Source organism: Lepidochelys kempii, chromosome 4, assembly GCF_965140265.1.
Source record: "Lepidochelys kempii isolate rLepKem1 chromosome 4, rLepKem1.hap2, whole genome shotgun sequence".
Classification (NCBI taxonomy): domain Eukaryota; kingdom Metazoa; phylum Chordata; order Testudines; family Cheloniidae; genus Lepidochelys; species Lepidochelys kempii.
The window spans coordinates 9,411,758-9,435,498 of record NC_133259.1 but is presented as its reverse complement, the minus strand read 5'-3'; the positions used below and the strand labels follow the sequence as shown (position 1 = coordinate 9,435,498).

General features: G+C 42.7%; 1 protein-coding gene across 6 annotated transcripts in view; it reads right to left on the bottom strand.

The window, feature by feature from the left end:
- WRN (WRN RecQ like helicase) overlaps positions 1 to 23,741 on the bottom strand; it is a 112,078-nt gene that overhangs the window by 18,747 nt on the left and 69,590 nt on the right. For all 6 annotated transcript variants that reach the window (XM_073340321.1, XM_073340320.1, XM_073340325.1 and 3 more), the window contains exons 20-31: positions 22,548 to 22,729; positions 21,721 to 21,822; positions 21,274 to 21,366; positions 16,843 to 16,984; positions 11,763 to 11,933; positions 11,586 to 11,683; positions 9,448 to 9,523; positions 8,192 to 8,265; positions 6,904 to 6,976; positions 6,400 to 6,512; positions 4,394 to 4,508; positions 790 to 921 (exon numbers count right to left, since the gene is read on the bottom strand). In XM_073340321.1, the coding sequence (XP_073196422.1) occupies positions 790 to 921; positions 4,394 to 4,508; positions 6,400 to 6,512; positions 6,904 to 6,976; positions 8,192 to 8,265; positions 9,448 to 9,523; positions 11,586 to 11,683; positions 11,763 to 11,933; positions 16,843 to 16,984; positions 21,274 to 21,366; positions 21,721 to 21,822; positions 22,548 to 22,729 (1,371 nt within the window). The remainder of the gene's footprint in view (positions 1 to 789; positions 922 to 4,393; positions 4,509 to 6,399; positions 6,513 to 6,903; positions 6,977 to 8,191; positions 8,266 to 9,447; positions 9,524 to 11,585; positions 11,684 to 11,762; positions 11,934 to 16,842; positions 16,985 to 21,273; positions 21,367 to 21,720; positions 21,823 to 22,547; positions 22,730 to 23,741) is intronic.

The window sequence follows — 23,741 nt, the reverse complement described above, 5'->3', positions numbered from 1 at the left end:
CCTGGTGAGCAGACCTCCAAATCCTCTCTCTTGGGTAGAACTACACTTGGTCTGATGCTTGGGGCCTTTCTCTGCTACAAGGGCAGATTTGCCCTTAAATGCACAAAAGGTGATTCCAAGTCACGGTTCCCAGAACTGTGCATATGCAATATTTTGTGCACTACCAACTCCCAAGTGCCTGTCTTAGCAGATTTGAGTAACATGGCTGAGATCAGGGTACAGAAAGAATCACAGCTTTGGAAGTCTCAATCAGAAAGTTGCACTGATATTTAGTCTTTCAATTTTACACTGAATTTTCCTGTGGGGCTTTTTTCAGGCCATTCGAAACTTACATGGAGGTACAATGCAAAGGGTTTGATTTTTTTATATCCAGAACAGGGACACGGTACTCACCAGCCCAGGAGAAATGTCTACATGCAGCCCTATGTACTGTGTCTATGCCATAGTGCTATGGTACAGAAAGATGCTTCCATCTGACTATTGTGGGTTAAGAGATAAGTCCAGTTGGAGGTGGAAATGGCACAGTTATAGCAAAAACAGTTCCCAGTGCTGCCTGGCCAGCCAGTGCAGATGGGGCATTCTGTTCCAGATATGGCAGGGATTTGGTGTTCCAAAAGAAGGGGCTCATTGGCAGCATAGGGAGGATTTAAGAGAACAGCAGCAACTAACTCGGTCTGGCCCTCAAGGCTCATGTTTTAACAAGTTTGCAATCCCCAGACACACAATATTTCCACCATCTATTTTAGACAACCAGCATATCCACATCCCCGCCAATGGGAACTAACTTACCAAAGACTGGTTCTTCTCATGGAACAGCATGTATGTTATGAGCTGTGACTGCGGAAGGGGGCTGCACCCACCTCTCTTCTGGAGGGCTGCTAGCTGCTGTTCCCTAGATCCACAAGTAGGGAATGTGTCTGTCTGTAGGGTGACAAACAAGAGTAAGCAGGAATGAAGCCCAGTAACAGCTGCCCAAGAAATCATCCTGTCTGGTCATCTGCTCTGGAATTGGAAATGGAAGAGCTAGACTTTGAGCAAACTGGACTGTACAGTCAGACTGTTCAACACATAAACAGTAGAACAACCCCAAGATGGATGCTTATAATTCATATGCACACGTACACACATGTGTGCTGAAGCAAGCTATAGGACAGTCTGCTTAACATACCTGAGGGGTCACAAAATAACTGGTGTCTGGACTGACAAACACCAGACTGGTTGGTGAGTTTCTGAATTAGTCTGCACTGTTAAGAAAGTTTGATACTCATATGTACCGTAATATAGTAATGTAGAGTAATCTTTTATTTTTAAATAAACATGTATTTTTATGTGTTCTAAGTTACAAATTTGTTTTTAAAAACTTGACAAGACTCCTTCTCCCAACCTCACTCCACACACACACGGTTCTGCCTTCACGGAAGAGGCCAACACAGCCTGCATCCCAGCGACCTGATCTGTGAAGCAGAGAGAAAACTCCTCCCAACAGTGGGAAACACTCATCTCTACCCAAGCACAGACAGTTCGGCAGGCACTCTTCCTGCCTGGACGTATCTGCTGGTTGGGACTCTGCAGGCGCTAGAGTGGAGAATAAGAATCCTTTCACATCTAGGGTAAGCATAAGAGTGCAAAAACTCAGAACACGATTTCTACTACTGGTAGCACAGAATCCCCCTGGTGCTTTGTCTGTCGCCACAATGATCAGCAAAGAAAGCACACTGGGACAGGGTGCCACCCTATGGATAGTAATGGACAGAATAATATCTAATGCTTTTCATCAGTAGATCCCAAAGCACTTCACGAAGGATGTCAGTATCATTATCCCCATTTTACAGTTCACAAAACTGAGGCATGGAGCAGTGAAATGACTTGCCCAAAGCCACAGCAGATCAGCAACAGAGCTGGGACCAGACCTCTGACCTCCCAAATCTAAGCCCAGTGCTCTGTCCACTAGGCCAGAAGAAGGGAATCATAACGTTCAGTGAGAATATTGGAAGAGTGGGTCCACTGAGCAAAGCATCCTTCATTCAGAACAGTCAGGTCCACCAGTCTCCCAGGATGGACCAATAAAATGGGAAGCAAAGGTGAGTCCTGCCCTCAAACCATGACAGGCAATAGTCTGACCCTGACAAAGGCGAATTCCATATGTCTCAGTCTCCAACCCCAACCCAAATATCAAATCTGGAGTGTAACCAGCTTTGTGTGCTGAGCCAGAAACATCTGAAACAGTTCCATGGTTGTCATGGCAGCAACGAGACAATGGACCCATCCAGACCAGTTATTTTGTGAAAGGACATTCAAAATACTGAGGACAATCGCCTCAGTGGCTGAAGCACCAAACCAGACAGGAATTCAATCAGCTCAGCAAGGAAACCTGAGTGAAGAAAGACGGCATGTACACCAGTACAAGCTACATTTGAGACTGGTCCTAGGACTCAAGGTGGACACTGACAGGAGTTCAGTGATGGGGTCGGTGTTGGGGAGTTGAGAGGAACCTCCTACATTTAAGATCAGATGCGAACAGCACAGACCCAGGACTTCTGCAGTCCTCATTATAATTAGAAATATCTATTTCTTTCCGCTACAGATTTGCCAGCCACTATGTTTAGGGCCACATCCTGCAGTCTGCCTTTACTGGAAATTTTGCCTGAGTGAATAACTGAAGGCTTTGGTCCACATTTAGCACCGCAAATCAATACAATTTAAAAAAAAAAAAAACAATGGCTAACAAAACCCATTTTGCTTGTTTTCAAATATGAGCCACTGAAAGTCAAGAGCTGGAATGCTGATTTTGTATAAACCGAGCCACTTTGAAAAAGAGCACTGATGATAAAAGAGCTCAGTCTGCAATTTACCATGAATCCTAAAAACAGGCTGCATAGTTACTAGCTATTTTAAGAAAAACTGGATGCTTGCCACACACTATTTTAGGGAGTTTATATATGATTTCTAAAAGAACGGAAAGCAAGCTTGGGGAACTGGTGAATAATCAGCCCTCCTCTAAGTGTAACAAGATGTGTGCATTGACCCCATACTCAGAAGATTTCCTTCCCAGAAATCTAGGAACTACAACACTGGTGTACCCAAGCATAGACTAATTTCTAACCTCTCCACTGCTGCCATCTAGCCTTCCTTCTTGGGGAAGTAACAGTGAGGTTCCTTTCTTTGTTACCAGCACCACATGGGCATTCTGATTGTGGCCATTAACAGGTTCCATTGAAAAGAAACCTTGTTGTAGGGCTCATCTCACAGCAGGTATTATTGCTCCACAGCTGCCAGGAGGAGGGGGATTAGGCCAAGTGTTTCCTCACTTTCTAGTCCCTTTGCCAGATAGAGAGATCAAGCCAAGCCTTGAATTGCTGAGGCCTACATGGGATTTAGATGAGAGTCTCCCCACCTTAGGAATGAGGTTCTCAACGCCCCTGTGTTTTGCTTGTTCTCCAGGCGAGCCATGGCTGCTAATCTGTTCCACAGGTATTTACATAGAACGTATCCAGTATCATTACGCACTGTGTAACCTGGAACTTCTGGATCAAAATGATTTCCATTGCATATGTGAAGAAATGAACAGCTACAGGCATAGGTGCTGGAACAAAGGGTGCTGCTGCACTCCCCGGCTTGAAGTGGTTTCCGTCATATACAAGGTTTGCAGTTTGGTTCAATGGCTCTCAGCACCCCCACTATACAAATTGCTCCAGCACCCTTGCCCACAGAGAAGCTTGTAATCATGACATGCCAAGTCCAGGGCATGGGAGACCAAGCTTACCCACTCAACCCAGTAGCCAGCCTTGTCAGTTATTCAAGGAGTGATGAAGATAGCCCCTTGAGTAACCTACAGGATGCTTAGCTATGATGTACATGAGACGGTCATATCTCAGGAGCTACCCTCAGGAGGGCATCTACTTCGCCACAGACAGATTGGGTAAAAGAAAGGAAGAATCCTTAACAAGAGGTGGGAGAAAGAACATGGGAAACTGGAGAACATGAAGGGAAAAACAAGGGCAAGAAGAAATGAAAGGAGAGGAGCTGATATTGTATTTTGAAAACTTCTTCAGAAACCTATTTAGAAGCCCACTTTCTCCGGTCTACTTGTCATCCACCACACGGCCAACCAGACAAGCTGGATGCCACTCCCAAGGCCCACCCGTTCATTGCTGCAGAGGAAGCAGAATCAGCCCGGAGGAGTGAGAGGAGGGCTTTGCTCAGTATCAGCAACTTGAGGTGATTCAGGAGGATTGTTCACAGGCTACAACACGAGTCCTGTCCTGTAATTGGAGGAAGGACAGGGACCCATGCCAGAAAGCCTGAAAAATGCAACTTGTAAATCACAAGCTGAGGCAGATCTCGAGGGCTCCACCAAGGAAGCAGAAGGCCCTGCTGAAGGAAAAAATCTTACCTCCAGGTTATTTGCATGGCAAAACTCCTTGATATCATCCAGGAGAGGAACCAACATGGCAGATTTTGCTTCAGATACGCCATCAATTCTCTTCACATTTTCAACAGTCGTAGGCCTATTTCGGGTAGAACAAGAACATGCTGGAGAGTTACCGGGCTTTGCTGGTTTATGTTTTGGAACGTGAAGTATAGAACAGAACAGGAATGACAATCCCCGCTTTAACCACAGATTACACTGACAGGTGATTACTCTGCCATCACAGCACTGGCTGCGTTTTAGTCATGTTATTTTTCAAAGTTCTTATAAAAAGGTCTGTGGAGGAAGTGTGTGGCTTTTTGCTAGTCCTTAATATTTTCTGGCACATACATTATTTTGCAACTAATAACTAATGTATTTTTTTTTTTATGTTCTGTCATGGCAAACTGGCTATAAACTGGGCTTCAACCACTTGCAGGGGTCAAAAAGGGATTCCCTCTACAATCTATTCTGGGTTTTTTGTTTTTATCTGCTTCCTCTGAAGCATCAGAGATGGCCACGGCTGGAGACAGGACACTGGACAGGGAGGACCAGGGCTCTGAAGTGGCACAGAGCATTCAGTCTCTCACGGGCTTGGCTGGCTGGTTCTTGCTCACATACTCAGGGTCCAACTGAATGCCATGTGTGGGGTCAGGGAAGACTTTTCCCCAGGTCAGACTGGCAGGGACCTTGGGGAGTTTTCACCTTCCTCTTCAGCGTGTGGGTATGGGGGTGACTTGCCCGGATTATCTGGGTAAATCTCATCTATCCTTTCCCTGCCACTGCAGGGACCTCAGGCACTCGTGCACCTCGGTCCCTCCTGTTCTTTCCCGGTGACAGAGTACAGTCTCGTCTCCTATCGACTGTAAATCTTTAGTGTAATTTTGATTGTTGGGTTTGGCATGAGGGTGCTAGGTGGAACTGGTGGCTTATGATATACAGGAGATCTGACTAGACGATCTGGAAGTCCCTTCTGGCTTTAAACTCTATGGGTTTGTTTACACAGCATAATAAACCTGTCTGCGAGACCTGTACCTGCAGACTCTGTTTCCAAGCCTGCACTTGAGTGTCCATACTGCACAGGAAACCCAAGCCTCACACCTGTGCTGGCACATCCATACTGGACTACGCAGACCCAGTCACAACTTCAGCTTCTGTAGGTGAATACCATCATATCCTGGGTTCCTCGTGCCCTCACCAGCTGTGGCCACTCTATGGCTTGGATCATAGTGCCTTGTGGGAGAACTTGTCTGCCTATCCCACAGGAATTGAGCAGAAGTGTTTTGACAGTTTTTGCCTGCGAACATATCCAGCTGAGCCATTTTGTGTCTGCATGCTCCCAGCAGCTGGAGCCATCAACATGGATCTCGACCCTGAGAATTTGCTCGTGGGAGAGGCTGATAAATGGACCATGAAGGCAGACATCACTGGCAGTGGTGAAGGTTGACTTGACAAGGTACTTTCAGAAACAGAGTAATTGATACATGCAGTCAAATTTCACCTGTAGAGCTAAACCAACATAAGCAATAACTGCAATGTTGCTCTCGCTGCATGCCATCTGAGTTCACATAGCTCCCTAGACATGTGGAATGGAGGTAGCTACAATATCCTTGGGGCTACTAAAAATGTTAATAAACTTTACACATACATTTTCAGAATTTATGTGATCACAAAATTCAGACACACACACAGCAGAAGCGCTCAGTTTGAGGAGTTCTTCCTGCACCTCTTGATAGTAACAGTGTACCAAAATGAGAAGTTTTTCTTTAAAATTTGGTCAGATTAATAATTCTGCTGATGCAGAAAGTTACTGAACTGGAAGCATGTGGAAAAACAGAATTCCTCAATATGTTTATGTACAACACCTAAAATCTATGGCACATGGGAAGTAATGCATCAACATAATTCTGTTACTAACTTGGCTTGCAGGAGTGAGAGTAAGACTCCAGAGCACCTTTGGACTTGTGTGGTTTTCAAACTGAAGACTTTACCTTATTTTGGCCATGTCCACCAATATTTTATTTGTTGCCAACACAGCCGGAGGAATATCCTTCTCACTGGCTAGCTTCTGTCTGGCTGCCAGCAGCTTACTGTATAGAACAGTCTGTAAAGAACAAAGCCAAAGTATGAATACATGTAAGACTTTGCTTTAAAGAACACTTTAAGTCAAGGACTTAGAAGTGATTAAAGTATGGGAAGAAAACTTCTACATGAGAAAGCAAACTACCACCCAAAAATAAAACAGATGAGCAGTCAGAATCTAAACCACATCCATACCATAATCTCAACATTTTTAAATTCTCATCAAGGACTCCAGTTCAAGGCACCTTCCTAAAATTTAGGGTAAAAGCTGAAAAATCCAGTTTAACAGCAGTTTCTCTGGTTGACTCTTTGGAGGGACAAGGATGGTCTCTAGGACTGCGTTAGATGTACACAAGCACAATTTTAATGCATTTCTTACACAAGCAGATGCCCTTTCTGTTTAATAGACTTACGTGCAGTTCCCTCTCTCTGGATGAAACAGCAGGTTCTGGAGATTTCAGTTTGATTGGTGACTGCACCAGGTCACTATTAAATTTAAAAAAAAAAATAAAATGTGACATTCATATTCCTATTAGATCAATTTATCAATTCACTTTGCACCGGCTCTGCTCTGCTGAGATTAGTAGGTTTGGGAGTCCTAGTGTATATGAGCCAGCCAGACAGGTGGTCTCAGCCAATCTAGTTGCCATTTGCATTAAAACACATCTGCATAGACACACCAGAGTCCACACTAGGAGTTATCCTGGTATAACTACAGCAATACAATTATACCAGTATAACTATGCTGCTGAATTTCTCCATTTAGGCTATGTCTACACTGCGCACTTTACAACAGCCTGGCTGTGTCACTACAGACACAGCGTTGTAAGGTGCACAGAAACCAACGATTCTTACGTTTTATATTATCTGGACCCATCCAAACACTGTATCACATATCCGGACCCATCCAAAAAAGGTATCAAGTTATCAAAAAATAGCAACTAAGCCAAAACCAAGTGACCAGCAAAGCAACCTGGAATAAATAAAAGCTATTTTATAGCTTGGTTTTTAATTAATGTTTGTTATGTTTATTTCCCTTGCATCTGAATTTAAAAGGTCAACAAATGAAAATGTGTCTTAATTTTAGAGTTTAAACACACCCCTAAAATCAAACCCAAAACAGACTGAATTAGCTGCATTTAAAAAGGCTCATGGATTTGTACTGTGCAGAAAACAAGGCCTGTTAAAATTTTTAAACAGTTATGGTCTACTTAATTGTATGATATAAATGTTCAGTTATTGGTTCAGTTCAGGTAATCGGCAATAGAAGTATTTTATAGTCACTTTTTTAAAATAATGTGGGATGTTTTAAAGAGCCATTTAACACACTGCAACCCTACCTACTTCAGAGCATGACCTAACTTACATTTTGTGACATTGTAGCATGTCATGTGAGGCAAAATTAAAAGTGTTTACCTAATTTTCCTATCAAAATTATTTGCTCTCTTAATACTGTTTTTGAAGTCTTTCAGATGGACAGATTATACCTTGTTTCTTAAAGGTTATATGAAGTCTGACACCTGTACAGCACTTATTTTCACACTAATGATTTGAGACATTAAAAAGAAAAGTTCAGTTTACACCACAAACAGACTTACTTTCTTCTCTGACAGTTGCTCTACAGATACCACCTCCACAACACAGGAAAGAACGAATAAGTAGAGAAAGAGAGATGAGCAGAAATAATTTAGTCCATTATACCTTTCATTTGAGACTTTGCCCCTTGTAGAAATTTTACTTGCTCCTTGATAAGAAAACATTTCCTGCAAATATGTCTGTTTTAAAAATAAAAAAAACCAAGTCAGAAAATCAAAGATATCATCCACATTTTTCCCAATACAAATATTAACAGTAAAATACTCATTTACATTTTTATACCAATTTGTTTCAAAGATAGTCAGTAAAGAAAGGGATCGATTTTTTTCAAAACACACTACAGTCTGTTGCATAACGGAAGAATTATTTCCTTTTTGTACCTGGTGTCCCTCTAGTACATTATTACAAATATACACCATACATGAGTAAAAAGCAGATGTGTGTTACAGTATATTGATTCTCATTAGAAAACAGATTTAAAGTTTCTAACCTTAGTCACAGTACAAGAGGAAATTGTTATAAAACAACAATTTACAGAATGAATGAATAAACACTTCACATAAAAAAGCCACTATGGTAAAATATGTTCATGTTGAGAAAAACTGAGAAAATTCTAAGAAATGTAGAATTAGGGTTCCCTCTCAGCCCCTTGCACTAATGTAGGCATTGGAGTTTCACCCCATTTTCTGAAACCCTTTAGAAACTGTAGTGGCGGTCTTTACATTTAGTTTACATTTAATTTAATCCCAGATAAATAACTTAATCCAGAGTTATGGCTGAGATTGCACTATGCAGAGTGTTACTGCTGTTTCTCACTCCCTCATTCCATGTCATCTGTAAACATTTAGATTACAAAATCCCAAGGAAGGGATTGTGATTTTCCATGTGGGGAGGGATAGCTCAGTGGTTTGAGCATTGGCCTGCTAAACCCAGGGTTGTGAGTTCAACCCTTGAGGGGGCCATTTGGGATCTGGGGCAAAAATTGGGGATTGGTCCTGCTTTGAGCAGGGGGTTGGACTAGATGACCTCCTGAGGTCCCATCCAACTCTGATATTCTATGATTCTATGTATTTTGTGAAGCAGGTAGTGCATATTTGGGTGTTAATACTACACTTCACTTTCACACATTAATGTGTTCAGTATATTTCAGTGTACCAATTATTTTGTTCACCACACAACTCTCAACTATCGTACAAATGATCTGTAAATCCTATATTGTGTGCTGCTTTACTGTGCATCTTAAGCTTTCAAATATGTGGAGAAGACTTTATAGCTAAATATACTGATCTGTAAGCTCACTTGCACATCACTAAAGAGTATAATGAAGTGTCTGATAAGTAATATTTTTCTGAAATACAGACCTGTTTCTCTGGTGTCAGCTTTATTGACCTCATATCTGGTGAATGTGGTCCTGCAACCAAAGTTATCTGTCTATTGCTGTAAGAAAATGAATTCAATTGTATTCAAAACATATAGAAAAATAATCACTCTTACAAGAAGGCTGACATTTCAAAATACACCTTGGGAGAGGATGGTTTCAGAATACAGAGAGCAAAGAAAGGTTACTGGAGTTCTTTGCAATCTGTGGCCCACCAAAGATTTTTTGCTAGCTGCATCCATTGGTCTGCACCTGCTCCCTTCTCCTCCTCGTGCTCCAAACTGAGGGCACAGGTGGTGGCATGGGCTGAACACCTCTCCAGTTACCTTTCTACCGCAAATAGCCCTAGCAGAAGGCTCCGCAGCGAAGGGGAAGGAGGGTGGGTAGTGGAACAGATAGGGACCACACATCTTAAAGAACCCCAGTTACTATATGAGGTAAGTTACTTCTCTTTTGTCAAGTGATGGTCCCTATGAGTGTTCCACTCTGGGTGACTCACAAGCAGTAGTCACTGAGAAGAGTGCAAGGAACCCTGCTGTATCATCGACTGGAGGACTACTCTGACAAAGGAGGCATCAGCTGTAGAAGCCTGCACCAGCGGGTAATGAGCAGAACCCCAACTTCCAGCTTTACAGATTTCCAGGAGAGGAACATCTTTAACTGAAGCTACTGATGCAGCTTGGGTTCTGGTTGAGTGGGCCCTCACACCTTGCAGGGTAGAGGTAGCCATTAACTCATAACACAGCAAGATGCAGCCCAAAAGTATCTGAGAAGAGATTGTTTCACCCTCACTTGCTCTGAAGGATACAGTCTTGGGAAAGTCTAAAGGATTTAGTCCTTTGCAGGTAGAATGCCAAGGCTCAACGAGTGTCCACACAGTGAAGTTTCCTATCCTCACTGGTGGCATGCAGCTTTGGGAAGAAGACCGGTAAGAGAATGGTCTGATTTAGATGGAATTCCAAGACTACTCTGGGGGTGAATTTTGGGTGTAATCTCAGGGAAACACCTATGGAAGATCGTGTGAGGTGGCTCAGCTATAAGGGCCCCCACTTCACCTACTCTTCTAGCTGAGGTGATGGCAACCAGAAAGGCAATCTTCACTGATAGGTGGACTAAGAAACATGAAGCTAAGGGCACCTCCTTAGATGACACAGAGTACTACTTTTCTGTTGTTTCTCGAGTAGGAGCACAAGTGGCCAGACTGTCTTGGCTGGTTGTAAGGGCATGTCTACACTACAGGTTATGACAGTATAATTTACGTCATTCAGGGGAGTGAATAAGCCACTCCTGACCTAAGCCACACCAACCTAAGTCCTGGACAGCGCTAGGTTGGCGGGAGAGCTTCTTCCAACACAGCTACCGCCTCTCAAGGAGGTGGTTTTATTAGGCCGACGAGACAGCTCTCCCCCATCAGCATAGAGCATCTTCACCAGACACGCCACAACAGTGTAGCCCTACTATAGCACTTCTACTGTAAACTAACCCTTAGATGGCATCATTAATGGGAAGTGCCACCTTACTGGGGACTAGCTCTCTGGAGAACGTCCAATTGTTTATGAGGGGTGTCCTGCACTTCCTCTGGAAGGATCTGGAGCGTGTGCGTGACCCTCCTCAGAAGATTTTAAAATTGATTGTAACCATCAGGGGATGATGGTGAAGCCAACGAAACTCCTTGTCTGGCAATGAAGATGACAACTCTGTTGGAGCTGGTGGTTCCACATGATACGGTTCCTCCTCTTCCTCCATTAGTTCTTGAGAAGATTCAGGCTATTCTCTGCATGGAGAGGGCTGTCTAGACTCCCAGTGGGATCACAGAGATTTGGGATGTCATATATATGGATCCCCCATAGCCCCAGTAAGTCCAGCATGAGACGTAATATGGAAACTGGGGTGGTCCCCACGGAGGAGGGAACCATTGATTCTGAGGAGCGTAGTCCCTCTTATGCAAGCAAGACTGTGCCCAAGAGATATCCCCCACCCCCGCAAAAAAAACAAACAAACCAAAAACCCCTTAGTGCAGAAACCTCCTCCTTGGCACAGAAAGTCTTCAGTAGCGGGATTCACATATTTGTTCCTGCAACATAAAAGTGACACATGCATAACATATATGGCTGTGGTTACCTTTGAGTGTGAGGTTTCCTAAGATATAGTTCTTCACTGGGCTGTAGCAGAAGAGTCCGATACAACTCACTCCTAGCTTTACATAGCCAGTCTCTACCCTGTGGGATACAGACCAAGTCACTCAACTTTACATTGCCAAAAGAAACCTCTCACAGGAAGGTTTTACAACAAGATTACCTTTTTAGTAAGCTCACACAGAGTTGCAAATTTGCTTCGACCACAAACTTCTTTAAGGAACCCTTCAGTGATGAGCTGTCGGCCCAAAGCCTTCCACCAATTCTCTGGCCAGTCCTTTCCACTACCAAAGAGAGCGTGAGTTCGGTACTTGTCTGGGAGACGCTGGGAATTCTGAAATCATTCAAACATTTTGGTCAGACTCCTTATTTCCTAGAAAAACTACTCCACCATAACTGGTGAAGCACAGAAATAGTCATGCAGTCCAGTACGAATATAAGCCATCATTACTAAAATGAGGAACTGAAAGTTGAAGAAGACTGAAAATGCCAGAAATATGGGAGAACCCCTCCAAACATCAGAATATGTTTGGCAAAGTCATTTAATACCCACTAAAAATGGCTGAATTTGAAACCGTTGAATCTGAATCCTTCCCTTTTTCCCTTGTTAGAGCAAGGGCCATGCCAATGTACCTCACTGCTGTCACTTGGAGTGGTGACAAGGTACTTTCCTCTGTGCCTATTCATTCCACTTTGGGGCCTTCTGCCAAGACTGCCTAAGGACTGTGGCCACAATTTACTTGTCTGCTAGGATCCAGGGCCACCACTCCCACTAGCATCTCCTGAACCCAGTACAGAGAAGACCCCAGTTCTGAAGGCACAAGGACCCAGGTTGCATCCCTCTTCCCTCCTCCCCTTGGGTGGACTGCAGACAAGAGCCAATTAGAGATTCCAGCTGGTAGGGGAAAAAGCAGCCAAAACAGGGACTGCTGCACTATGGAGGACAGAGTAAAATGAGGTCCAGAAGGGGCCACCCTTCTCCCAGAACCCTTCTGGACGCAGAACTGTGCAGGGGAGATGCTTCATGTACCCTCTGGGGGCACTAGAACCATTGGCTGTGGCATCAACAAGCCAGCAGACAAACTGAGGGTGGGGTGGGGCGGGGTTTGTAGGCAGCGCAGCAGAGGAGAGGTTTAAGGAGGGTTTGAAGGCGGATAATGAGGTAGCTCTTCCCAAGCATGATGGGCAGCATGGGCGGAAGCATGAAGGCGCTTGTTTGAAAACTTAACCAGAGGACGATGGAAGCTGACATGTCCCAACTGGAAGATGATGTCAACATCCCGAAAGTGAATATGAGATAATACGTCTGGGACAATAAGGTGCGAAGGGCCGTGAAAGTGAAGACAAACAGCTTATGTTCAATGCAACAGAGAAGGGAGAACCTATGGAGGAATTCAAAGAGAGAAGTGACTTGGTCAAAGGGATGGGCTAGGAAAATGATCCATGCAGCAACATTCTCATTTGTCAAGGCCAGAGAGAAAGATGCTTCAGTAATCAAGATGTGAGATGATGGGAGCTTGGCTGAGAGTTTAGCTGTGTGGATGGTCAGGAAAGTCCATATCTTAAATATGCTATGCAGAAAGAATAGGCAAGATTTAGGCATACCCCAGATGTGAAGATCCAGAGTGGTCTGAATTGAAGATGGCACCCAGGTTACGGGTGCTAGTGTTGTTCACAGTGATCAAGAAAGGAGGTGACATTTCCTGGTACAGGCTAGGGTCTCCTACTTCTTGTTAGCTCATATTCCTTCCTGCCATAATCTGTATCTGGGATGAGTGCAGGCTAAGAGCAGACCTAGTGGTCTGTGATGGTAAGGTCATGGTGCACGAGGTCTCTAGGGAATAGTGTCATTCCACTCTCCAGGGGACTGAGTCAAGGGCTAGTTGTGTGGAGGACAGAATTGACAAAGAGTATCACAGACTAACGACTCTGTGGATGACATGTGCCAGTTCCTGCACTAGAGACAGAAAAGGAGAAAGGCACCTCCTCTGTGATATGTCTGCACCACGGTCATTCATGCCTTCAATATCCAAACTGAACTACTTCAACGAGCCTACTTGCATCTTGACTACCTTCAGCCATGGCAGACTGCATGCACAAACCTATTTAGTTAGTGATCCCTGCCATATGCAGCAGATCACACCTGCGCTCTGCAAACTGTACTGTCCACCTACCTATTTGCTTCTGGGTACAATGCAAGGCGCTGACTTTTATCTACAAAAGCCCTCTAGGGTATGTGTTTCAGATGCCTCACAGACTCTCTCTCCCAATGCACCATCTTCAGACAGTTCAGACATTTGTGCTGTCCCCAGATTTGAATGCTGAGAGACTGGAAGCAGAACATTCTCAGTGGAGGACTTGATGTGGAAACTGTTTTCCTGACTTGATTGATTTACAAGACATAGCTGAACCTTGTACTACTCACACAGGGTTTTGCTTCAGGGAGGGCATCTGAACTGGCTTAGTTTCTGTTCTTCTGGGGACAGAGCAGTTCTTCCGAGGGTTGACCTTTGGTCTATTGGTTGTTTCAGTTTCTAAACGGTTGTATATGTGCCCCGAAGGAAAACTGGGAGCATTTTTATAAAAGTCAAGCAAACAAAAAAAATTCTGTAAATGCGTACGTACATAAAGTCACAAGACTATCAAACAACATGAGACACATTCCTGATTTCCCTATCTGGTCCCCAGGAGAGAGATTGTACTCCAGGAGCATCTTGCTCCATTAAGCAATCTGTCAAAAATTGAGAACTAACCTGTCCTAATCTGAGATTAGCCACTAAATAGATGAAAGTGGCCTTGCTTAAAGGCAAGTGTACCAACTGAGGAGTGGAGTTCCAGTGGAACTCAAACACCAGACAGCAGAAGTCATAGAATTAGAGAAACTTAGGACTGAAAAGGACCTTGAACAATTTCTGGTGAAAAGGGACACTTAATAAATTGCAAATTGGGTAACTGCACAGAGCACCACATTTATGTGACACTGCTGAGATCACTGAAACATGTGTTTTATACTTCTTTTTGCCAGTCTTTCATATTGTCACATTGAGACACCTTCATTCAATTCTTTTTTCTTGCTGATTCTTGGTAGTTCTTTATCTCTTATATTTGATAAGATGTGAACCCAATTCATACGTATAAAATATACTGGAAATCTGGCTGTTGATCTGCAGATTCAAAATTTGTTTGCAAAATTGGAATGAAGCATGGACATTTATGTTCCTGATTTTGTTTCTGTAATGCCTTCATTTAAACGTTTTCATTTATGGATTTTTGAAGTTTAAAAAGAATGGACTTTTACTTACAGGTACTATACCATATAAATTATTCTCTAAAATATATATTGTAAGGCTACGTAATGTGCAATACTTACTTTCAAGAAATGCTCACTGAAAACAATACTTACATTTAAAATACACAAAAATGTGTAATACAATGAATTTTTCATCTAGAGTTTTACTAGATACTGCCATATGAATAGGACTTACAGTATTTCAACTGTAATTAGCTGAAACAATGACTAAGATCTTAGATATTATCAAACATTAGAATTATGACTAAAAGGTATTCACATGAGTGCCCACAAAGATTTTGGAGCCTAGAGTATCTCACTTTATTTCAGTACCCACATTATTTCAGTTTATTAATGTGGTCATGTTCTAAAGTTGCATATTTTTCTAGCAGCAGTGGTATAAAATTTCAGTCAAGGCAACTTCTTAATTTGAAGACTCCCAGAGGACTTGTTCAGTACCGTACGCGGACTCAGTTTTCAAATAATAGGTGAAATCTGATCTCTCTTGTGACCCACCTGAAGTCTGTCTAGGAGCCCACCTGTACCTATTTGTTATGAAAAGACACTGCTAGGTTAAATAAAATCCAAGACAGCACAATTCTTCATGAACTTGACACAAACCTTTTAAAGTATTTAGATATCTTATGATGATAAGGATGGGTTATTTCCTAGGATTTTCTAGGATATTTAGTCCTATTACACAACTTTCAAAGTCTTAAGAACACCTTTTACAAAAAAAGTAGAAACATTATAGACAGCAGTTAAGCTGAAGTTTACAGCTGGAGATAATTTTCATTACCATTTGCATTGCTGTTTGGGGTAGTCTGCAACTTTCACATTACAAAGCCTTCTGACTTAAAAAAAGAAAAAGAGGCATATAAACTGTGATCCAGATATTTTATTAAATATATCAATGCCAAGATTTTAACATGAGTTATTCCTAATAAAGGGAAAAATTTAATCATGTATTTCCCTACTATTAACAAGTAATTTTCTTCCAAGCTAAAAAACACACTCTTTTTCAAAATGTTTGTTTTGTGACTGTCTTCATATTTCATTCTTCAGTGATTATTTTCCCCATGATGTTTAAAAAGCCTTTACATGTAAAGATCTGTATAAATCATTCAATGTGCCTTGCTTCAACCCTACCCACCATATTAAGTCAGCAAGACAAAAGTGCTCATTAACACAAGCATAATCTTCTACTCTACTCAATCACCAGTCAACAGGCTAGCTACTTAGAAATTTAGAGAACAAAAAGATGTATTCTCCCTTCACTGTAAACAAACAGCCCCTTTTAGGGTTAATGGAAGTTACACACCTGCATGGAGAGAAGAATACCTCCTCCCATTAGAAAAGTATTTCAGTTGCTATAAACAATACAAGTGATTAAATTGCAGGTAAAATGTTCACAGGTAGTGGAAAAGTTTTGATCACCCCTCTAGTTTTAGAGGTTACTTCCACTTGTTCAAAAGCTGACTATAAACAACCCAGAAAAAGACAGTCAAGAGGTTTAGAGGCAGCTCAATACATGGCTAAGTACAGGACCTTAGTTTGGATCCAAACTCTTAGGCCAGAAAGGGCTGGGAATGTTGAAAGTTTAACCTTTAGAAAAAGGAGCCTAAAAGTGTGAACTCTTTGGGGGCAGAGACCATCAGCTTATTCATTGTACACAGTAAGGGCCATGGTTTATAGGCACTACTGCAATACAAACAATCCATTATAATAATAAAGAGCAGCTCCAGGGCTAACACACCAGTGCTACTGAATTAGTCTGTTCAGCCTTTCTCTAGAGGAAGGTGCATTAAGAGTGGCCTTTGCGGGGGCTGGGGAGAGAGGTACTATAAAGTGAAATGTGTGTATTGTTTTTGGGAGCAGGAAGGGGGGAGGGGGCTATCACAGGAACGTTATCCCTCCACACCAAAAATACACAACGAATTTTAACCAAACTTACAGATCCTCGGAGAAACAAAACCGGAACTCCAGTTCCAAACTTCTCGTCTAAGGCCCTCACTGCAGACATCAGCTGGTACGCTTGCTGACCGAAATCCTGCAAACTCTCTTCTGTGTCACTGTTAATGGTGCAGCAAAGGGTTCTAACATGCACAAGAAAACAAAGATTAACTGCCAAGTGCTAAACACTCAGAAATAAGGGTGTTATTTATTAAAATATAGTTAAATATATAAAGCATATGTTTGAATTACAGCTTTTACATTTAAATATGCAATTAAATATATACCTTTAAATGCAAAAATCTAGTGTTCAAGATACAAAAGTCAAAATTCCATGAGGTAAAACTGTGTTGGCAACACTAACTTGTGCCTGATGACCTGTAGCAGAGTTAGCACTGGGTGAACAACTCTTAATCCTTTGAACGTCTTAAGTATTCTAATATGTTACCCAACAGCTTTCAAGTTGCTTTGACACCGCTTTTTGCATTTAGCTACCATGGGGTTAGGGAAGTCCTGAGATACAAGTTTTACGTGGGTTGTAGCCACAGTTCTCTTCAGGTACGTGGGGAAAGAAAACACCAGAAAAAATTAAAAGCAGGTCATGTGGTGGGAGTAGGGACGGCTCTCTCTCTCTCAAACAACCCCAAAATGAACACAAACTTAAGCCACGACCTTTCACTGGCATTGAAATTTTAAAGCTAATGTGACTTTGCATGTAGATTTAGGGCATAATGAAAAATCATCTCTAAAATAAAATTCTGCTCTAATCACAACTACAGTGCAGCTAAGGGATTATCCCATAATTTGTGAACAGACAAGAAGCATAGCTGAACTGATTACTTTCTTTTGAGAGCAGTGGAGCACAACTAGTCCAGTGGTTTTCAAACTTTTTTTTCTGGTGACCCAACTGAGGAAAATTGTTGATATCCGCAACCCAACGGAGCTGAGGATGAGGAGTTTAGGGTGTGGGGGTGAAGGCTGTGGGGTGGGGCCAGGAATGAGGGGTTTAGGGTGTGGGAGGGGGCTCTGGGCTGAGGGTTGGGGTGTGGGCTCTGGGGTGGGGCTAGAGATAAAGGGTTTGGGGTGCAGGAAAGGGCTCCGGATCTGTGGGGGGCTCAGGGCTGGGGCAGGGGATTGGGGTTGAGATGCAGGTTTACCTCGGGTGGCTCCCAGTCAGCAGCGCAGCAGGGATGCTAAGGCAGGCTTGCTGCCTGTCCTGGCACTGCAGACCGTGCTGCACCCTGGAAGCGGCTAGCAGCAGGTCTGGCTCCGAGGCAGAGGCACGCAAGCGGCTCCGCATGGCTCTTGCCCACAGGCACCGCCCCCCACAGCTCCCATTGGCCGGTTCCCAGCCAATGGGAATGCGGAGCCAGTGCTCAGGGCAAGGGCAGCTGCTGGCCACTTCCAGGGCGCAACATGGTATCAGAACAGGTAGGGACTAGCCTGCCTTAGCCAGGCAGCACCACTGACAGAACTTTTAATGACTCGGTCGGGGTGCTGACCAGAGCCACCGCGACCCAGTGCCTTACATTCCGCAACCCAGTACTGGGTCGCGACCCGCAGTTTGAAAACCACTGATCTAGATGCCTTATACCAGAATTCTTACACTGGCAGGGAATACAGACACACAGTCTACTACAAGTTCAAGAATGAAAGACATTTCTACTTTTATTGATGTTACTCAAACACGTAGTGGTCTTATCTCCCCTTGACACATGCATGTAACTAATATCAACATTAATGGGACATAGGTTCAAGTCGCAATAGGAGACTCCATGAAATAGCAGAGTTAAGAACACCTTACTAGATGCCTAAAAAGCCACAGTCAAGGAAGAAGACTGTGCTGGTTAAAAACCAACCTGGTTTATAGCAAAAGGATGAAAGGGGAAGTTGTTAGTAATGAATATAAATCAGAAGTTAGGAATTGTAGAAAATTGATAAGGGAAGTAAAGGGACACAAGGAGAAATGTATGACCAGCAGAGTTAAGGACAATTAGAAGAAATTTTTAAAATATATTTGGAACAAAAAGAATCCTGAGAATGGTATTGTTCCTCTGCTAGATTGAAATGGTAGAATGATGAATAATGCAGAAAAGATAGAAGTGTTTAAAAATATTTCTGTTCTGTATTTGGGAAAAAAACTGATGATTAGTCTAATCACATGGTGATGACACTACTCTTTTCATTCCACTAATATCTCAGGAGGAAATTAGACATTTTTAATCACCAGGTCCAGATAACTCGCATGCAAGAGTTTTAAAAGAGCTGGCTGAGGAGCTTGCTGGACCATTAATGTTGATTTTCAATACGTCTCAGTGCACTGGGGAAGTTCCAGGAGACAGGAAGAAACATAATGTTGTGCCAATTTTTTTAAAAGGGTAAATGGGATGACCTGGGTAATTATACGCAAGTTGGTCTGATATCAATCCCAAGAAAGATAATGGAGTGACTGATAAAGGACTTGATTAATAAAGAGTTAAAGGAGGGTAATGTTGATTTGCATTAATTACATGGATTTACACAGAATAGGTCCTGCCAAACTAATTTAATATCTTTTTTTGATGAGATTACAAGCTTGGTTGATAAAGGTAACAGTGTTGAGGATACTGTAAGGCGTTTGACCTGGCCCTGCATGACATTTTGATTAAAAACTAGAAAGATATAAAATTAACATGCCACATTAAATGGACTAACAATTGGTTAACTGATAGATCTCAAAATGTAAACAAACAGGGAATAGTCATTGGGCAGTTGTGTTTCCAGTGGGGTCCAACAGGGATCAGTTCTTGGCCCTACGCTAATTTAACATTTTTATTGGTGACCTGGAAGAAAACATAAAATCATCACTAATAAAGATGACACAAAAGTTGGGGGAGTGGTCAATAACCAAGACAAGTCATTGATACAGAGTGACTTAGATCGCTTTGTATCCTGGGCACAAGGAAACAATATGAGTTTTAATACGGCTAAATGTCAGTGTATACATCTAGGAATGAAGAATGTCAGCCATATCTGCAGAATGGAGGACTCTATCCTGGGAAGCAGGGACTCTGAAAACTATTTGGGGGTTGTGGTGGATAATCAGCTGAACGTGAGCTCCCAGTGCGATACTGTGGCCAAAAGAGCTAATGTAATTCTGGGATGCATAAGCAGGTTAATCTCAGGTAGGAGCAGAGAGGTTATTTTACCACACTATTTGGCACTGGTGCGACCACTGATGGAATACTGTGTCTAATTCTCGTGCTCACAATTCAAGAAGGATGTTGACAAATTAGAGAAGGTGTAGAGAAGAGCCAAGAGAATGATTAAAGGATTAGAAAACCTGTCTTATAGTGACAGACTCATAGAGCTCAATCTATTTAGCTTAACAAAGAGAAATTTAAGGGATGACTTGATCACAGTCTATAAGTCTACATGGGGAACCAATATTTCATAATGGGCTCTTCAATCTAGCAGAGAAAGGTATAACACAGTTGTTTTCAAACTTTTTGTATTGGTGATCCCTTTCGCACAGCAAGCCTGTGAGTGTGGCCCCCCCTTATAAATTAAAAACAGGAGGTGGGTAATTTAATTTAATGGGGGGTTGGGGCTGCCAGCCCCATGGAGCTGACAGCTCGGGACCCCCAAGTAACCACCTTGCGATTCCCTGAGGGGTCACGAACCCCAGTTTGAGAACCCCTGATATAACATGATCCAATGGCTGAAAATTAAAGCTAGACAAATTCAGACTGGAAATAAGGCATAAATTTTTGACAGCGAGTGTAATTAACCATTGAAACAACTTACCAAGGGTCGTGGTAGAGTCTCCATCACCGACAATTTTAAATCAAGATTTGAATGGTCTCCTAAAAGACCTGTTCTAGGAATCATTTTGTAGAAGTTCTATGGCCTGTGTGATACAGCAGGTCAGACTAGACGACCACAACGGTCACTTGTGGCCTTAGAATCTATGACAGTCAAGCAGGATAAGAAAAATTTGCTGGCACACACAGCTTTTAAACTTTCTTCAGAATTAATTCTGTGAGGCAGATACCAAAGTTTTAAAAAGGTGGGAAACATAAAATTTATTTTACAGTCTTCAAGAGTATTGTAATAAGTCACTTAAAAAAAACCCAAAACATTTTAATAGCAGCAATGATCTTTTGTTACAGGCTTTACTACAATCTGGGATTTGGTGTGGTGCGTATGCATTGCCTCCTGTCATGCTCCAGTACCGAGATAAGCCTACAACAACAACAGACACTGCTGTTCAAACACAAAAGCAAATTTCAGGAGGCTTTTTGTATTGATCAGAATACTCACATACTGAAGTGCACAAAAAACCAGAATATGTTATTAGGAGAAATTACTGATGCACTTATTTTCATTTGTCTTGTATGTTATAGGAACATAGATGTTCTAAACACAGTAGTCTTTAGGGAGGAACATTTACCTGGACCGGCAATTATCACAGCATTTTTCTGTTCCCATGATGCCAGAGGAGGCCTTCCGGAGTTGTTTGTCTTCAAAATGAGACAAGATGATTCTACACAAGGGAACATTGAGAATTAAATAAAAGAACAAGAATTTACATGTTAAATTCATTGCAAAAAACAATGAGTTGAAATCATCATCATTAATTGATTCACCTGGGAGCCAATTATTTGCACTTGATTTCACCAGAGATAAGGACGTTTGTTTTTAAAAAGTAAAAGAAGTTCCTAATGCTGGTATTTAATTATGCAAAAGATGGTAAATATCACTTTTTAAAATAAAATTGCATTTTTGCAAAGTATTTAAGTTATGTAGCTACATCGTCAGCTGTGACTGAACTGCAATAGCTAATACTAATTGCGTACTGTGGACTTACAGAAAATGTGCAGTAAAATATAATACTCACTTTCTCCTGCAGCTGTTTGAGTTAAGGTACTTCTCTATCTTTGCCGCCATCTTTAATTTGTATAGTCGGAATCCTTCATTATGTATCTCATTTAGAAGATGTCTGCCGTTAAAACGAAAAACAAATAAGCTTAAACACTTGTCCACAAGTTTCTCTTTGAGCTAATAGTGACAGCATACTCACAGTACCTACCATATTCAACCTATTTCATACACAGCAGTGGTTCTCAATCTGTAGTTCGACAACGCTCCACAAAAAGTCTTTCCCTACAGCACAACACACTAAACCTTCAAGATCCGGGGAAGCGGGAGGGGGATGGAGATGGAGATGAGAGAGACCTTTCGGTCATCTTCCTTTCTGTGGGTGTCTTTGTAAGAGAAACACTGACATATTATCATCAGTGGCAATTAGACTAAGGGACTAAAAGGATGGTGCACTGACTATCTAGAAGTCCAAACTTGAACAGGTCAGTTTTAGGGGAAGACTGAATTCACGTTGCTTTTAAGTATATGTTATATTTTGGAAAACAACAGGCCTTGTACTTAGCATCCTGACCACTACCTGCCTTCACATCATGGACCCTCTCAGGAAGCTGGGTGGGACGAAGCAGAGGACTGCTGGTTGCACACTGTGTTCCTGGAGGATATCATTGCATAATGAGTGTTTTCACATATAATTAAGTGAAGACACCATATAGCAAAACAACAGAGTATCTTCACTACTGGCAAACATTTTAAACCCGCCCCCTTCTGCTCATTCATGATAGTAAATTCTGGCTACAGAATGACAAAGTTTCCTATGACCCCAGGCTGTTCCCAATAGTATACCTGTTAAAAGTCATATCAGCTGCAGTCCAAAATACGTAACAAGAAGCGGGAAGCCCATCACGGCCAGCCCTTCCAATTTCTTGGTAGTAGGATTCCATTTCCTTAGGGGCACCATAATGAATAACTCTCCGGATGTCTGCTTTATTGATACCCATTCCAAAGGCCACGGTAGCCACAATGCACTGGGAAATAATCATAACATATACTTTTACAGCTAAGTTAAACATGTGTCTAAACCTTTATTAATGTCCACACAGTGTGTAATGACTTTTGTGCCATGGATTCAAATTCAGCCTGAAGTTTAGTAGCTGCAAATCACACTCAGCTTCTATACTGCTGTCAGTAAGGAGTCATGTATTGGTAGCAGCATAAGCACATCATTAATCACAGTCATAATGAGTCAACAGAGATGCTTAGAGCAGCGGATGAGAAGTTAGGAACACTGGGTTCAACCACCAACAGAACAAGTCACTGTACTTTTGGAGATTGAGATTATCCATATATAATATGGATATACAAATTTTTACTCCTGAGCGCATTCTGTGCCAAAAAATTAAAAATTCGGTGCACAATATTTTAAAATTCTGCAAGTTTTATTTGTCAATAAATAAATGCAGAGGCTCCAGCATGGCAGTGGGGAGCACAGGCCACTGGCTTCACGAAGGTGGGAGATCACCCTACAGCCTCCCCACCCCCAGGACATGGACTCAGCGGTGAGGCTGCACCTGACACCTGACCTGACAGCATAAGTCCTGGGGCCCTGCCTCTCTGTGCCAGGTGTGGGCAAGCAGGCTCAACCAGGCTGGATCCAAGTGTGGAGGGGCTCAGTGTGGAGGGATTCAGGTGTGGGGTGAGAGGATTTTGTGTGGGATAACCTGGGTGCAGGCAGCTCAATGCAGGGCCTAGGTGTGGGGGGATCTGGATGCACACAGGCTCGTTGGGGGGGTTTCAGGTGCAGGGCAATGGGACTCTGCAGGGGCTTCCAGGTGAAGGTGGTTGGGGCTCAGCAGTGGGGTCTGGATGTGGGGGTCTCAGCGGAGGGTGCTGGAGGAGTGGGGCTTGGTGGGGTGGTGGTCTGGGTGCAGCTAGTTGGCGGTCAGCGGCGTGGGGGTCTGGATATGGGGGCTCAGGGTGGTGCAGAGGACGGGCATCAGGGTGGGGGTTTGAGTGCAACAGGCTCAGTTGGGGGTGGTC